Source organism: Ascaphus truei, chromosome 4 (genome assembly GCF_040206685.1).
Source record: "Ascaphus truei isolate aAscTru1 chromosome 4, aAscTru1.hap1, whole genome shotgun sequence".
NCBI classification, from domain to species: Eukaryota; Metazoa; Chordata; class Amphibia; order Anura; family Ascaphidae; genus Ascaphus; species Ascaphus truei.
In genome coordinates this window covers 24,140,189-24,157,975 of record NC_134486.1, presented here as the reverse complement: position 1 = coordinate 24,157,975, position 17,787 = coordinate 24,140,189, and the positions used below count along the sequence as shown (strand labels likewise).

The 17,787-nt window shown below is 47.9% G+C and overlaps 1 protein-coding gene across 7 annotated transcripts in view; it reads right to left on the bottom strand.

The window, feature by feature from the left end:
- TOGARAM2 (TOG array regulator of axonemal microtubules 2) overlaps nucleotides 1-17,787 on the bottom strand; it is a 124,109-nt gene that overhangs the window by 67,593 nt on the left and 38,729 nt on the right. For 5 of the 7 annotated variants that reach the window (XR_012800858.1, XR_012800859.1, XM_075595423.1 and 2 more), the window contains exons 2-4: nucleotides 8,121-8,227; nucleotides 1,228-1,362; nucleotides 813-1,094 (exon numbers count right to left, since the gene is read on the bottom strand). Coding sequence is in view for 5 of the 7 variants with exons in the window: in XM_075595423.1 (XP_075451538.1) it covers nucleotides 813-1,094; nucleotides 1,228-1,362; nucleotides 8,121-8,145 (442 nt within the window). In the remaining 2 variants the exon portion in view is untranslated. Of the gene's footprint in view, nucleotides 1-812; nucleotides 1,095-1,227; nucleotides 1,363-8,120; nucleotides 8,228-14,309; nucleotides 14,436-17,787 lie in introns of those variants that run through there. The other 2 variants (XM_075595422.1, XM_075595424.1) reach the window with 2 other exon arrangements.

The window sequence follows — 17,787 nt, the reverse complement described above, 5'->3', positions numbered from 1 at the left end:
CAAGCTCAGCAGCCGGAGCTGGCCGCGAGCTCCCCAGCACACACAGTCTACAAGACGGGCACGGGAGGGAGGGGAGTGCTGCCAAGCTGCAGAGGACAGTGCATACTTCAAATCACACAAAACTGAGTCCCTCAGCTCCAGACAGCTCCCCTCCTCATTGGCTCCCTCCCGCACCACATGACGCGTCGCCGCTTGGGATCACGATCCTCGTGTTTCACCTGCTGGCTGACGCGTCACAGTGCGCAGCGAGCCTTGTAGCGAGGAGGGACTGGGGCTGGCTCTGGAGTAACTCGGATCTGGTGGGTGACGTGCGCGCGCCGTCGGATGGAGCGGGACCAAGGCCTTACAAAGAGATTACTTTTCCCAGAATGTGTTTAATTAGTAAAATAATCTTTGCCTATAATAAACTAATTGTGTTATGAGCCTGTACAGGTTTGTAAGCTCCCGTATCCCACATTGACAGAAGAACCAATGTATACCTATTTTTATGTGCCCAATGTTGGAGGATCTGCTGGAGACATTACCAGCCAGGACCATTTTTAGACTTAAAAAACAACTTTAAGGCCTGAATATCTCTTCAGCCGCCTCCACCCATTTACTGCTATTTTATTGCAACACAAAATTTCAATAAAATGCATTGCGGCCTCCCCTAGCAAGGATGAAGTTGTATTAGTAGTTGCAATTATATTTGTACTGAAAGATCATTGTGCATCATCACTGGAGAAACCCTACAAATATAGCACATCAATATTCCATACCTCCCACCATCATCATCAACCTCTGAGAAGCTGTACTGCTACAATCTGACCCACCTCCTCTGGCCCCAAAGCCTTCCGACATCTTTCTTTTCAGCTTATCCTTGAGCCGAGCCGTTTCCAGAGCTGCGCTGTCCACCTCGTGCTCCCACAGGTTTTTCCTTGGGGTGGGACTGGCTGGCTGAAGTAGATGTCCATTTGTCTCCAATAATGGGGGGTCATTCTTGCCCTCTAAATGCAGTTGAGGGGGCAGAATTTCGTTCTGAAGTTCATCCCCATTGCCACCCCATAGATAGGACCTCTTCACCTGGATGCTTAGCGCAGGCTGAAGAGAAGCTGCTGAAAAATGGGAGGGGAAACCGGATAATGGGAAGGACGCAGTAAAGTTGTACTTGCGGTCAGATGCGTTGTTATGGGACAATTAGCCATTTAAACTTGCTCAGTTGTACCAGCTCTTTCTCTGTGTACTTACCTGTGTCTGCGGTTGCCCATCTGTTCCCACAAAGCTGCAGGTTTGAGTCAATGCTCCCATTCCGTATAGTTCTGTACCCGGGTTTCATTTTTGGGACACTTCCACAATAAACAGCAACAGAGGCTCTAAACTTGGCTTGAACAAAACAGAAAGCAAGAGGAATGTGTATTAGGAAGCAGCCAGAATTCTGTTGCTTAGGAAGTACGACCTACAGTATGGGCCGTGTGCAACCCGGGATAGCTTGTCTTGTATCCCCCAACAAGACCATCAACATAAAGGTATTCAGGAGTGGTGGATACGCTCTGCATCTCAAGATATCAGGCTGCAGTATCTACTGACATCATAAAAAAGGATGCCCACCGTTTGGTAGCCACTAATGGTGCTTTGTTGCTGCTGATGTTGGCTGGTACGCTGTGTTGATAATCTCTTCACATAGTTTTGTTACGGCACCACAATAGATTCACACTGCAATGTGAAGCCCTGTTAACCATTTAAGACAGGGGTCTCAAACTCAGTCCTCAAGGGCCAAGCACAGGCCAGGTTTTATGGATATCCCTGCTTCAGCACAGGTGGCTCAATCAGTGGCTCAGTCTTTGACTGAACAACTGATTGAGCCACCTGTGCTGAATCAGCAATATCCATTAAAGCCAGCCTGTTGATGGCCCTTTGAGACCGCTGATTTAAATCATCCACGTGACAAAGTCCTAGTGTGAAGTAGTGTAGGAAGAACACAGGAACAGACATAGGAAGTCTTTTCATGCCAACAATTGTCACTTTAAAATTTTAACTTTACCGTGTACAGTATATTGCAGCGTGTTCAAATAAACCTTATTATTATTTTGCTTTCTATAAAGCTCACCAGTGTCATTGAAACAGAGCAGCTTTAATTACTTGCAACCCCGTCACATACAGAGAGTGGGAGAGTAGGCAGAAATAGAAAATAAAAGAATAGAGTGGAAAACACTGCGATTCTACATAGATCTTCTGTGAGGGATACTTGAATAAAAGCTCTGCATATGACGAGGCAGAGGCCCCAGCATGGGGTCGTAGGCTCCTTAAGGGCTGTGACGTCCTGATTGGCGTGAGCTGGGGGGGTCGGCTAAACCCCCCCCCTTCCTGCTCGGTGTGGGGAAGGCTGCTTGTCCCCTCCCATGCAGGGGGAGGGGGAGAGAGGGTATAAAGAGTGGGGCCCCAGGGGAGAGAGACAGAGCTAACGGAATTTTCCCCTTACCTTACAGGAACGCTTGCTGCTGCTGAGCTGCCATTTCAAGACCGCGAGGGAAGGCCGCAATGACTACAGCAGCTCCCCGCTGTATGAAGACCCCGAGGCCTGCCAGCCTCACCCATGAGCCTGAGGAGCCTGCTTCCCCGGAGGAGGCGGTAAGTGTCCCTGCCCCACGCAGATCCCAGCGCGGAGGTGCAGGTAGGTTCTCCCCATTCCCCATTCCCCAGGCCTCCCAGCTCCCCCACCAAGTGCAGGCAGCTGCTTGCAGCCCACTGCGCTCCCGCGCCCACCCTGGGGCCCCCTCCAGTCTTATGCCCCTCTATCTGGCCCCCTCCCAGTCTGTGCCCCGCCGCCTCTCGGCTTTTTCCCCTGCGAGGTCCCTCCACCTCACGACTGATACCCCCGCCGGGCCACGGCGCCTCCCGGCCTGTGTTCCCGCCGCCCGCATCCTCCCCGGTGCCCCCTCCCTCCCCAGCCAGGCCCTGTCATGCCTGTCCCCCACTACCAGCCCGCTCCCACTCCGGGGTACCTACACCTCGGAGAGGGCCGCGGGACCGCTCCTCCTGCCCCCGCGCCGACAGCACGCTCCCTCCCTCGAGGACCAGGATCCCGGTGAGGGACGCTCCTCCCTTACACCGGTGCGGCCCCAACCCCCACGCCGCATGCCTCTACTCGCGCCCCCGCGGGCCACGTGCGCTCCCCTGCCGCCATCGCTCGCCTCCTGGTCCCCTCGCCGGTGGCTGCGCTGTTCCCCCGGCTCTCCCACCTCCCAGGATCCCCTACCTCCCAGGATCCCCCACCTCCCAGGATCCCCCAGCTCTCCCACCTCCCAGGATCCCCTTCCTCTCAGGATCCCCCCGGCTCTCCTACCTCCCGGGATCCCCCAGCTCTCCTACCTCCCGGGATCCCCTACCTCCCAGGATCCCCCACCTCCCATGATCCCCCGGCTCTCCCACCTCCCAGGATCCCCTTCCTCTCAGGATCCCCCGGCTCTCCTACCTCCCGGGATCCCCCCAAAAATAAGGACGACAACGTCGGCGAGGAAAGGGAAGGACAGGTACGCCTGCGCTATGACCTCTCTCCAGTCGGGTTACACCTAAAGTGAGATAATAAAAGTGAACTTCACGGAGGTATACGACCTTTCTACTGAGGGGTTACAGTACAAGCAAACAGCAAAGGCTGCAGGCGATGAGAGCGCCAATAAGCATAAAACCAGTGACAACTGGCTAAGGGGTTACCTAGTGTTAGCCAGCTGCCTGCTGGAGAAGCACCCAGAGGAGGGTCTGAATACCCTTAAATACATAGACCTCCTTATATACGACACTTATAAAACATATGTTTAGGCACAAGATACATGGGAACCCCGTTCGAATTTCGGTACTAAGGGCCTTGACTTATGGGTTCGCCGGGTAACACCAGAGAAATTTGCTCCCTTTGCCATGGGGTCGGGGGGCGGCTATTTAGTCAACCACTGGGGGGAAGCCCAGGAAATCAGAATGCTGGGACTTTAATAAAAACTCTTGCACAAGGGGTGGTGAGTGTAAGTTCCGACACGTATGCTCACTCTGCAACGGGGGACACTCAAAACAAAACAACGGAACCACCGGTAACCAGCCTGATAGTGGCCCCGGTATGGACGGAAATGCCAATTAAATTAGAATTTATGCTGCCATGGCTTCAGGCCTAAATCTGCCAGGCGACAGCGGATTTTCTCAGAAGGTTTTAGGGAGGGTTTTGTCTCCCAGTTGGGTCCAATTTGGTAACAACACGTGCAAATCGCAATCTTAAATCCGCCTCTATATACCCGCACGTTGTGATTGATAAAAATAAGAAGGAGGTAAGCCTGGGACGCATGGCAGGACCATTCACTCACTTCCTAGCAGGCGTGCCATGTCCAGTACCAGTCGTTACATAGGGCCATCAACATAATTGGGTCTTATGGGACGGGGGCCTGTATGGCCAAGCGGGACATAGTCAACATTTCGGCTGTTACCTTTATAGCCAGATATTTTCAGGCTCATGGGTTGCAAGTTTGAAGGGACTTACTACGTGGACATGTGCCTCCCCATGGGCTGCGCCATTTCCAGCGCCTTTTTTGGGGCGTTATAGCAAGTTTATACACTGGTGCATAATGGAGAGTACGGGGTATGACACTATAGCTTGGGTGATTTCCTCCTTGTGAGGCCCCCTGATTCCTCACTTGGTAAGAGGCTCTTAGAACTCAGGCACACTAAGGAAAACATGGGGTTACCTATAGCTGAGGATAAAACAGAGGGCCCGGTCAGCACCTTGTCATTCCTAGGGATTGAGATCGATTCAGTGGCCGGGGAATCTAAGCTGCCCAGGGATAAAGTCATTAAACTGAAGGGCCTTACTCAGGAATGCAAGGGTGCTAGGAAGGTTTCACTAAGGCAGATGCAGGCACTGCTCGGGCTCCTGAATTTCGTATGTAGGGTCATACCCATGGGCAGGATTTTCAGCAGGAGATTAGAGAGGTCGACCGCGGGGGTATCCCGACCACTGCACCGCATCAGGGTCACTAAAGAACTTAGATCAGACCTGGGTGTCTGGCAAGCTTTCCTCCAGGGCTTTAATGGCAAAAAGCTATGGATAGAAGAGGGCCGTAGTAACCAAGAGCTAGAGCTGTTCAGACGAGGCAGGGTCACTAGGCTCCGGTGCTTACATCAAAGGGGAACGGTGCGCAGAACCATGGCCCCAGGCATGGATAGATGCGGGTTTAATAAAGAATATCGCCTTCCTTCGTTTTTCCCATCATAGTGGCGGTAGAGCGTTGGGCTAAGGCGCTCAGTAATAAACACATCATATTCGGGTAAGATCACCTGGGGGTGGTGGGAGCAGTAAACAGCCCCTCCGCAACATCAAGTCCGGTGATCTGGCCGCTGCAGAGGCTGGCGCTGCTGTGCATGCGCAGCAATGTCAACTTTAACGCCAAGCATGTCCCGGGGGGATTAAACGTGATAGCAGACGCTTTATCGCATTTAGGCGAGCAGCGGCAAATGCCACAGGTCTAAAGTGCCCACGCCACCTTTGGCAGATAGGGATTTCGGACCAATGGACCTGGTCCAGAAGTCGCTAGCCCCACGCACCTGGAAAACCTACCACCGGGCTTGGCACACATGACTAGCATTCAAGGATGAGGACAGAGTTGAGGGTGAGCGAGGTAGCAGCGCGCGGATCCTTGGCTTCCTTCAGGCCCAGAAGACAGCTGGGGTGACGCGGGCCAGTGTTGGGGCCATGTTGGAGGTTTGGCTTTCTTCCTGAGGCTCCATAACCGCAAGGACATAACCAAGGATTTCATAATAAGGAGAATCCTCATAGGCTGGGATAGGGGCGAAGCCAGGAGAACCGACGGTAGGGAGCCGGTAACGCCAGACAGGCTTGGGGTATTGATGATGGCAACAAAAAAGGTATGTTTCGGTACAGCTGGAAGGGGTCTGTTCAGAGTAGCATTGGCCGCGGCTTTCTGTGGCTCCCTCAGGGTCGGCGAGCTAGTGGCAGCATCTAAAGCAAGCCAGGGTTCGGGTTTGTTTTCGTGAGCGTGATTATCAATGCTACTTCTGGCGTGCAAGGTTCGCAGGTCTAAAACCGACCAAGCGGGAAGGGGAGTGTGGGTCCACAATGGACAAATAACGGAAGAGTGTGCCCAGGGGTGTTGATTAAGCGGTACGCAAGCACATGGTTAAGGCAGGAAGCAACACCACTCACAAGGTGCCAGTTTCAAAGCGTTTTTAGACTGTGCCTTGCCGCTGGGAGGATGGATGCTAGTGTATTTGGTACCCATTCCTTCAGAATCGGTGCCGCTACAGCGGCAGCTGAGAACGGCGGTACGCCGGAGCAAATAAAGAAACCGGGGTTGTGGAAACCCAGTGCCTATAGGGGGTTACATCAGGGCCAAAGGGCACAGCTACGTGCGGATGCAAGAGGATTAACGTTTTTCCCTCTTAGATGGGGCACACGAATGGGCAAAGGATCAGCGGTGCGGCCAGCAGCTGTGGTTTACAGAGGAATTGGCGTTGGCTTGGGAAGAGAGGAATGTTCTTGATTGATCTGTAACAGGCTCTGGACAAGGCAGAATTTCAGGTGAAACCGGATGTTATTTTTCTACACCTCAGGGGGAACGACCCAGCCAACACCAAAACACTAGAGTTGATTTATCGGTTACAACAGGAATGTTGAATGGCGCTGTGGAGTGAGGTTGTAATCACTGGGTCCGTAATTATTCCAAGGCGAATTTTAAAAGGGGCTACGGAAAGAGAAAGTGAGGAAGAAGGTAAATAAGGCCATGGGCAAAATTCATCCTCTCTAGCGGCGGTAAAACTATTAAAGCGCTGAGAGATTGACATCAAGGAGTGCAGCTGGCACAGAAAGGACTATGTGCATCTATCACCAAAGGGGTTGGAGGTGTTCTTAAGCAACATCAAGGGGGTTTTGCGAGAAGAATTAAGGTCAGAGGTCGCAGCTTTGGGTGGGCGTGTCGGCCCCACGGTAGCTAGTGCCCGGCAGAGGGGCCCCAGGAGACGGAGAATGGGTGAGGACTTTAGGGTCCGTCCCTCAGCTGGAGCCCCTAGAACAGCTCGGCAGGCTGGAGGCGCCGGCTTTAGGGCCAGACCGGCCTATGCCCAATCAACGCTGGTAAAAGGCTGGGTGCCAGCTTTAGGGCTGGGCCTAAGCTGACCCTAGGGGCAGGAGGGGGAGGGAAGCAGCCCAACATCGGCTGAATGAGGATCTCCCCCTCCCATCTTACAGTGCTTTGGGCGGGGGGAGGGAGCGGGCCAATTGCTGGCTGCCTGGGCAAGGATCTCCCCCCCATTCACATGCTACGGGCGGGGGGAGGGAGCGCGGCCAATCGCTGGCCGGTGGGCAAGGATCTCCCCCCCATTCACATGCTACGGGCGGGGGGAGGGAGAGCGACCAATTGCTGGCTGCCTGGGCAAGGATCTCCCCCCCATTCACATGCTACGGGCGGGGGGAGGGAGCGCGGCCAATCGCTGGCCGGTGGGCAAGGATCTCCCCCCCATTCACATGCTACGGGCGGGGGGATGGAGAGCGACCAATTGCTGGCTGCCTGGGCAAGGATCTCCCCCCCATTCACATGCTACGGGCGGGGGGAGGGAGCGCGACCAATTGCTGGCTGCTGGGCAAGGATCTCCCCCCCATTCACATGCTACGGGCGGAGGAGAGGGAGCGCGGCCAATCGCTGGCCGCTGGGCAAGGATCTCCCCCCCCCCCCCCATTTTGCATGGAGCATGCTGGGCAGGCGGGCAGGCTGTTGGATTTTAACAGCGGATGTTAAAATAAAGCTGTGACCTTTTCTTCCAACATTGTGTGGTCTCCATTATTTGGTTTAGCGTCACAAAGGAGGGGCGGCGCATAAAGCCTTTAAAGCCGTTAGTGAGGTGAGACCAGTTACTGATAAATCGCTACTCTGATTCATGCGCATCTCTAACTATGTGAATATACAACTCATTATATTTAATCATGCAATCATGTTTAACGAACAGGCCTTTGTGCTCTCAGCAAATCTACCAAATCGTTAAGTATTTCCCGTTTACTCAACCGAGAACAAATCCATACTTGGATTTCTAGGTAATTTCCATACAATTATATGGAATTAGTAACAATAGCGCTGAGAAATGCCAGTCGTTACCTGCAGTAAAGTCATTATGTGCCATCTGCCTTGGGGATTGTTTCGGGTTATATCAAAACTTCATTCAGCTGGACGACTTCTATTGTTATCTTCTTTCCCGTAACTTCCTGGGAATAGGAAAAACAGAGATGTCATTAATAAGAATCACGTTGCACCCACTACAATGTACAGCATAGTCGTTCTGTGGGATCTTGCTGGACACGATTTTAAATATGTTGCTCAGTATCCCAATGTTTAGCACAGAAAAAACCCAGTGAAGTTGGTCAAAAACATAACTAAAATAAATTCTGCAATTTAATGAATAAAGTTGCATTTTCCTTCCAATTTTCCATTTGGTCCAATGACTTATTATGGAATCAATCATTCCACACACATCTGTGTTGAAAAAAAATATTGATGCAAAAAACATTTTTCCTAGGAGTCAATAAAATATGAATTCTATTGCGGTATTTCAAAAATGTCAATTTATTTCCACTACTTACCGTAGTAAAGGCCAATTACAAAGGGAAAGAGGTTTTAGAGACAGTAAAACTCACTGTAAACTCCTGGTTAAAATATTTGCAGGATAAATGCTCAAAAGTGGTTTGAAAAAGTTTTAATCTATTAAACATATCACTGAATAGTTTGATTTGGTAATACATGGGACTGCTCTTTAAAATCAAAACAAAATATAGAGAAATAAGTAGACCTGGCACTCAAAAAATAAGCATTTAATATTATGATAAAGGTTAAAAAAAAACTAACACCGATGTTTCGTCCATAAAAGGACCTACATCAGGATAGTAGGACATGGGTCAATCATACTGCAATCATGGAACACAATGATAAAATACTATATTGTCAGGACTTGAGCTCTTATATGCAATGTTCCCCAGCATTGGAGTGGTGGGATAATTAGGCGCTAGGATTCATACATGGTTGAAGCGCTGAAATAACAGTCATTTCTAGAGGTTACATCTTCAGACTGATCCAGATATTGTTGTTGTCATAGGATCCATGAGTTGTCTCCTTAGATAAACCAGTTGTTAAACTGCCGTTTTAGGCCAACAGTAGATTCACGAAGGTCCACTAAATCCGGGCAAACATGATGTTGAGGAAGAAAGTGGGTGTGAGAGGTGGAGGGAGAAGAGAGAGCCCCTATACTTATATATCTCCAAGTAGATTAATTTTTATGCAAATTTAAATCATCCCACAGTGCAGGCAACTGATGGCCTTAGGTGACAAATAGGCCATTGGGCCCTGGATTACTGTTAATGGTTTTTCTTTTTTAGGCCATGGGGGTTTGGGTGATTTTTTTTATGGTTTTTAGGCCATAAAGCCTTGCATTATGTTTGATAAGTTTGCATTTTTTTTTTTTTTTAAACAAATTGGCCATACAGCCTTTGATTATTTGGTCGATGTACAAGGTGAAAAGTATCAGCCACAGAGCTACTCATATACTTCGTTAAGGAGGTGTGTTTTGAGATGGGTCTTAAAGGTGGGTAGAGAGGGTGCTAGTCGGATATTGAGGAGAGGGGCAATCAGTGAGAAGGGTTTAAGGTGGGAGAGGGCTCTAGACACAAAAGCTGTAGAGAGAAGATATCCTTGAGCAGAAAGCAAGAGTCAGGATGGTATATAGCGAGAAATTAGGACTGAGATTTAGGGAGGGGCAGAAAACTGTAAAACCTTAAAAGTGAGGAGGAGAATTGAGTGTGTGATACGGGATTTGATAGGAAGCCAGGAGAGTGATTTCAGCAGGGGACACGGAGAGATAGATTTAGGAAAGAGTAAAGTGATTCTGGCAGCAGCGTTTAGATAGATTGTAGGGAGAGACAGGTGAGAGAGACAGGTGAGAGGAAGGAAGGCCGGACAGCAGGAGGTTACAGTAGTCAAGACGGGAGAGAATGAGGGCCTGAGTCAGAGTTTTAGCAGTCGAGCAACAAAGGAAAGGACGAAACTTTGTAGTTTTGCAGAGGAAAAAACTACGGGTTTTAGCTACCTTTGGAATGTGAGCGGAGAATGTGAGAGAGGAGTCGAGTGTGACCCCTAGGCAACGTGCTTGTGCTACTGGGTGTATGATAGTGCTTTCAACAGTAATGTAGAAGGAAGTAGTAGGGCCAGGTTTGGATGGAAATTTGAGGAGCTCTGATTTTTGTCATGTTAAGTTTGAGTTGTCGGAGGGGCATCCAGGATGATATCGCAGAGAGACATTCAGAAACTTTGGTTTGTACAGCAGGTGTAAGGTCAGGGGTTGAAAAGTAAAAATGTGTCATCAGCATAGAGGTGATATTTGAACTCAAGACATGGGGTTAGGTCATGAAGAGGGAGTGTGTAAAGAGATGAGGTCCCAGGACAGAACCCTGGGGAACCCCCACAGAGAGATTGATACAAGGGGAGGAGGTGTTGGCAGAAGAGACACTGAAAGTACGATGGGAGAGGTAAGAGGACACCCAGGATAGAGCTTTGTTATAGATACCAAGAGTATGGAGAATGTGAAAGAGAAGAGGGTGGTCCACAGTATCAAATGTTTCAAATGTTTTTTTAGTAATGTTTTTATTGTGTATGTTTAATTGTATGTTTATTATGCTATAATTACTGTATGTTTAATGTTTTTATTAAAGTAACATGTTTGTGTTTTTATTGGCCAAAAGCCCTGTTAGCCACTTTTGGCCAATTGGGCAATTGGTCACTACTTAAGAGGGGGGGGGTAGGTTTACTGAGGGGTAGGGAATAGAGATGGGTGAATCCTTTACCCGGATTTTCCTGCATTTTCCCCCAAAAATCCGTTTCACGGTGTAAAACCCGTGTCGTTTCATCAAAAAACGCCATTGTAAACAATCCGTGGCGAATTTTTAAGAATCCGCCTCAATGGATTGCAGAATCCGCGGCGTGTTCAAGTAATAATAATACAAAGTCCGCAAAACGCGAATCGCTCTTTTTGAGATTTATCCGCTCAAGTCCGCGGCCCAAAGGAACCAGACGATCCCCTGCGGATCCAAATCCGCCCCAAAAATATGCCCTTCTCTAGTACGGAAGTGTGTTGGGGATAGTTGCAGTGGGGTGGGTGGTTATGCCCCTCGGGCGTGATGGCAGGGCTTAACCCCTTGCTTGCCTTTGCGGTTAGTAAAGCACTGCATGTCAACTAACTAGCAACTATGGTAGGCAAGGTGGCAGGTAGTGTATTTTAATGTTACTATTAACCCCTTTTAGCCCTTAGTGGTAAGCAAGCCATGGAAACCTATGACTAGCTGGCCGCTTTGGCTACTGTGGGTTAATATGTATTTCAATATGTTGTGGTTCTTATTTGATCACCAATTTCATGTTGGTTTCGGATATCTTGCCCATGTATATAATGGGCAAGATAGGCATAATGCCAGCCTGGAGCAGGCGATAAAAATACTACCGTATTTTTGTCTTCCGATAAAGTTCGGGCTGTGATTGGCATAAAAATGACTACATTTGCGTTTTTTCATGCCTTTTTTTTGCCGCCCCCGATATTTTTATTAGACACTGTCAAGGAAAATTAGTATTTTTAGCAGTACCCCTTTGACGACTTACAGTCTTACACCATAATAATAGCGCTTTTTTAGGGGGGGGGGCGAAAATACCAAATTCTGTCTGTATTGGAGTTTGCTGTATCTAGGCCTTAGGGCCTTATTCTATATTGTCTGAAATGGTCGGCGAAGTCAATGGGAATTGTTATCCAAAGATTATCCAAACAGCCACTTTGGACCGTATGTACAGTAATCCCCCCTGTTGTAATTCCCCCCGTTAGGCTGCAGTGACCTCATTTGCGTGTCATTTAGAATAACGGCCTTTAAAACTATCGCCGTGCTTTTTACGGGAAAAAAACCTGGTTAACGCGCATTGATTAACGAGCATTGACTTCGGTTTAACATCACGTTAAATAGGTTAACGGAGCTTAAGAAGTTGGGGCATTATTCACTTTTCTAGATATCCTAAAATATCTGTCAACAAATATATATATATATATATATATATATATATATATATATATATATATATATATATATATATGCAAATATAGCTGTATGCTCATCTGCATGTCTTAGGCAGGTCTGTAACCCCGCCAATATATATATTATTTTCACATATTATTTATCATTGCACAATGCAAGCGTAAAATATTTTTTTTTTTTACTAAAATGTACCTTTAAGGCCCCAGAAATACTTGGCAAGAACACACTTGTTTAAAAACAAAACAAAACTATGTACAGAACAGTGTATGTAACCGCTTCCCAACGCTTCTTCTTATCTTACAAACACCCCTTTGCCCAGGGCTGGCCAACGCTAATCCTCAAGGGCCACCAACAGGTCAGGTTTTAATAATATCCCTGCTTCAGCACAGGTGGCTCAATCAGCCTCAGCACAGGTGGCTCAATCAGCCCCAGCTTCAGCACAGGTGGCTCAACTGTGAGCCACCTGATTGAGCCACCTGTGCTGAAGCAGGGATATCCTTAAAGACTGAACTGTTTGGTGGCCCTTGGGGACTGGCATTGCCCACCCCTGCCTGTGTCAAACAGCGTTCAACATGCACATTGGGGGATTAGTATTCATTGCCATGAGAAAGCTCTCTCATTATGGCCCAGTTTGAATATGTTAACAATGGGGTAATTCACAGTTAACAATGCATTCACTTGTATTCGCCTGAATGGAGATGAACGCATTGTTAACTGTGTACTACTTTACACATTCCGCTTTTTAATCGTCTCCTCTGGTGTGAAGCCTGCTCGTTGCTGCTAAATTCTCTTTTACCCTTCGAACAAACAGGCGCCCCAGAGCACGGAGGCTCCTGGTTCTGATCCAATGATTGCAGAATCCATGTGGACAGTGCTCAGTGCGGCACAACGGTCGATGTGTTAATCCAACACGTTGCTTAGTGGAACTGCGCCTTTAAGTGGTGCATCTGTAGATATTAAGGATTACGTTTAGGTTTCAGCTGTCATCCGTCAACACATATTGAAATGTGGGGATGACAGGTGGATATAATAATGTGCTGCTAAGCAGGACTTTAAATACCTGCATTATATGGGATTAGAAAAACACCCGACAGTGCCTGGCCTTGAATAAGTTGTACACAAGAAGAAGTCTCCTACCTGTGGAGCTCTGATAAGCTGCTAGGGATTCGGCGTTTCTAAATGGCCATGATATACAGATACCGTGATATACAGATACCGTGATATACAGATTCCGTGATATACAGATGTTGCAGACATTGTCGCTCACGTTATTGTGATGCATTGTGTAAAACACATGCTAAATATTGCGCCCATTAACAAAATGACGTGCGCTTCACCATTCGTTTCAATGGTGCTTTGTTATGTTTTGCGTCTAATATCACGCCAGCGTTGGTTCCGTATGTCACATTAACGGGTGTAATAACATCTGTATTTAGAGGCCACATGTGGTAGAAACGGGCGCTTAAAATCCTATATGTTAAAGTCCTAGTAGGAGTAATGACACCTGGGTGTATTCATGATATTTCCTTCGCACCGATTCCCCTCAGTCAGGACGAGCGAAACTTCTGCACAAATTTAAGAATCACGAAGATATTTGGAAACTTTGTAAGAAAATCAGCTAATGGGAATTCTAGGTCCTTACAAAAATATTTTATTCATTTGAAGTGGCGATCTCAGCTGGGAACTTCTTGCTTTTTTTTTTTTTAAAACTTACCTTAACTGGAGGGTCCCCACGTTCTGTGCAGTGGCCCCCCAATGTCTGGGGATACCCAGGTGCCAGATGTTTTGACACAAACCCCCCACAAATATGGCACCGGACTTCAACCACGGCCTCTGGGGGTCACCAGCAGATAGCCGCAAATTCATCTCCTGATCATGCTGCAGCTTTTCTATTGGCTTCAATACTGACCCCCCAACTCGTCACTACTGAACCAGGGGGGTCCATGGATGTCGGTGAGATCAAGGTGATCCCGCCCCCCCCCCTGCCTCCCCCTATAAGTAAGACAAAAAACTTGTTTGTCCGGGATTGCTACTTTATTAGCAATTTGTGAATTCTTCATTTAGAAAGACACTATGACCAGGTGGCTACATTAGGAGGCTCATTAGCATTCTCCTTGTGTGTCACCGTCACATGACTGGTATTAAAGGGCTAACTGCGGAGGAAACAATAACGGTCACATGTCAAGAAACCCCAAAACAAAATAATAATATACGTATATCTGGTACTCACAATGCACACAGAGCTGCACGTGGAATGTTGCTAGCACGGCGAGTTCCTGCCTCAATGTGCCTCCCCCTGACGAGAGGAGTAGTGTGTGTTACTTCTTCACTGCTGGCGTGAGCAGAAATACACTAACTTGCTGGGAGTGCGTGAAATATATTTGCGCAGAAAATACACGCTGTGATTGGACGTGCCTGTTTGCGTTGTGCTTTGTGTATGAACTCTACATATGTAAGACCTAGAAAAGCTATCATTGAAACCCCTATAAAAAGCAGCCCTGTGTTTACTAATCCGTGTATGTCAATACTTCGCTGAATGGGTGAATGTTGTGTGGGTAGATTACAGCGTATCCAGTTTCTCTCGCTGTTAGCAGCTATTCTGCCGAGTCCCTGTCACGCCAAGGTGCGTTTTGGCTCTTAGGGTGTATTTCCCGAATGATCAAACCACAGGCTTTCAGTGATAAATCAACAAGCCACACCTTTCCGTGCCTTTCTGCTAAGCAGCACAACGTACCTGCAGCTCTGTGCAGATCAGAGCAATGGGGAAAGGAGAACACTGGAGCCATTCACCTGAAAGCCAACAAACAATGGGCCTCATGCAGTAAAGTCCGATAGAAAAAATCGCCAGGATATTTAAATCACCATTTTTGGCAGTGTTGCTCTCACGGTATACAGAAAGGCCCGAATACCTGTGATAACATTTTCAGAAATGGCGAGTACCCGCCGGCGATAGGATCTGCCCTCCAAAAAGGCCTTAGCATTCCATCTGCTGCAAAGAGAGAGAGAGACGTCTCTCCCTGCGCAAATCTCACCGGGAATTTTTTATTTTCACATTTTCATTATATTGTAGATGAGCAGAGGGTCTCAGGAGCAGAACCGCGCTGATTTGAGGTCCGGGGACCCCCTGCTTCCAGAGATACAGACCCTGTCAACGGGGCCTGTATCTCTATAAGCAGGGGGTCCCCGGACCTCAAATCAATGCGGTTCTGCTCCGGAGACCCCCTGCTCATCTACACTATAATTAAAATGTAAATGAAAAAATAAAATCTTCCCGGCGAGATTTGCGCAGGGAGAGACGTCTCTCTCTCTCTGCAGCAGATAGAACTCTAAGGCCTAATACACTAGTATTAAAACACCAACACGTCCTGGGGTCCTCGGGTGGTCCCCATGGGCGTCCGGGGGTCCCCGCTGGCCTGCGGTACCATTCCTGTATTTATAAAAACAAAAACATGGCCTACATTTCAATAAAGGATTTCTTGGGAGAGATGTGGAGATATGTGCATTTTATAAAATAGTCTAATGTATAGAAGGTCCCTTCTATTGAACGCTGTTATTACTCAGATCATTCAGAGAAGATCCCTAACAGTAAGGCAACAGGAATTGGTTACTTAAAATGTTTGTCTTTCCCCTTCACATGCTTTACTGCTTTATAAACCCACGAGATAATTACACCGCTGTTTGTAGAAGGTAATAAAAGGACAGAGTCTCCCAGAGGAGACATGTAATGGTTCATTAAAAAGATTGTTTAGATGTTTTCTAAAGTCTACAGTGCTTTTCTTTTTATTAAAATGCTCTACTCAGAAGCCGATACTAAAGGGGTAATTGTATATATGCCCGGGCAGCAATTCAGGCCGTTTTCAGGGATTTTTGGTTAAAAACATCGCAAAGGCCCGCTTCAGCATCTAATGAATAAGGCCCCAAAGGGTGAATCTACTTTTAAAGTATACCCAGACAAGGCAAAATGGAAAGTAATGGTCATTTTCCCAAGATCACAAAAAGTATAACTGGTGCATGTGGGAATTAACCCTACAGGGTTGTTGGGTAAAGATTAACCCACGCCCCACTGTACCCTGGCTCCTTCTTGCAGTTACTACAAATATGATTTTTTTGCAGGAAGATTTTAGCCCTGCGCCCTATTTTGTTCCAACTATAAAACATTACAAGAGTAGTTTAGCTATCCACCACGCCGGCGCCCCCCCCCCCCCCCCCCCCCCAGCCCAGTCAGGCTGTGTGTAGCTCAGAGGAGGCTCGCCCAGGGGGCGCCCTGTTGACCTGTTGACAAACTATAACACGATGACATTTTCTGTATGTTGGCACAGCACGGGCACCAGAATAATCCAAGCTTTGTCTTTATTGGCGGAGAAAGCAAAACGTTAACACAGTTTACAAATGTTGTCAAACTTCTCGCGTCTTGTGGTAACATCTTGTCCCTCAGCATTGTGCCAAACAGAAGAATCAGTGGAATATTGGGGTATACGCAAAAAAGTTTACATATTTAGCCAAATTGTTTTGGTGTTTGTGAAACAGCCGTTTAAGCTCATTACTGCAGAAAACAACACTCGGGGCTTATCCCAGAACACACACATTTTCAACGGATAACTCACCGAATTGGAGTCATTTGCAATAATTGTTTCAGATGATTTTCCGCATCGGAGCTATTCCATTTAAAACGGCAAATTTGTTTCAGTAACTATCAAAAATGTCACCGATTTTGGTTCCTCAGACGTTAGCATCTATGTAAATGTGACTATGTGTTAGATACCGTAGTGCAACCAGGGGGGCTGGGGTACATTTGCACCCCCCCCCCCCCCCCCCCCCCAAGAATTGCTATCGCGCTTGCAGTGGCCCACGCACTCTTCCCCACAGCAATGGAACGGATTGCCATGGGAGAGAGCGGGGTCTCTAAGGCCTGGGACATAGTGCTGTGAGCAAGGCTGAGCCGTGCTGAGCCGTGTGTCTCAAGATGTTTTCAAATTTGGCGCTCGCCGGAACGCAGGGCCGGTCACGTGAGCGGTTCGCCCAATGAGGGCGAACCAGCTCCGTGACGTCACTGGCCCGCCCCCAGACCTGCCCCCGACACGCCCACGGACGGCGCGCTGTGTAAGGCCAGGTAAAGCACCGCTTTCCCTGAGCCTCAGCGCGCCTCGGCCCGGATAAAATCACTATGTCCCAGGCCTAAGAGAGCAGCTCTTCTCCATACGCGTGTCGTCAGGATGCAGCGACTACACCACCCAATCAGATCTTCTGATTGGGACCCTGGTCAGACATACGGTTTAAAATTCCAATACTCAGCACAGATGTCACCCCCTATGGGCCAAAACCAGCGAGAGGTGGGATCTCGTGAGTAAAAATGTGATTTCAGTGGAAAAGTATTGATTTTTTTTTTATCAGCGAGACTTCTTTGAGTAAACTTATTGATTTGTCGGATGAGACTCATTGAAGACATGTCAACTCTTACTGATTTTCTATGTACCCGATACAAGCAGATGTTACTCGCACTAAATATCATGCATACATGGGAGATTATGGGCATGTATCTACATTAAGTCTTGAGATATTATATCAGTCATTTTCAGATTGCATCTGAGATGTTCCCTTACAGGTTGATTGTTTAAAGGGCACAAGAATGATACAGTTATGCAGGGGTTAAGGTAGCAAATCCTTAACAATTATGAATACTCGATAAACACTTTTCAGCACATCATTCT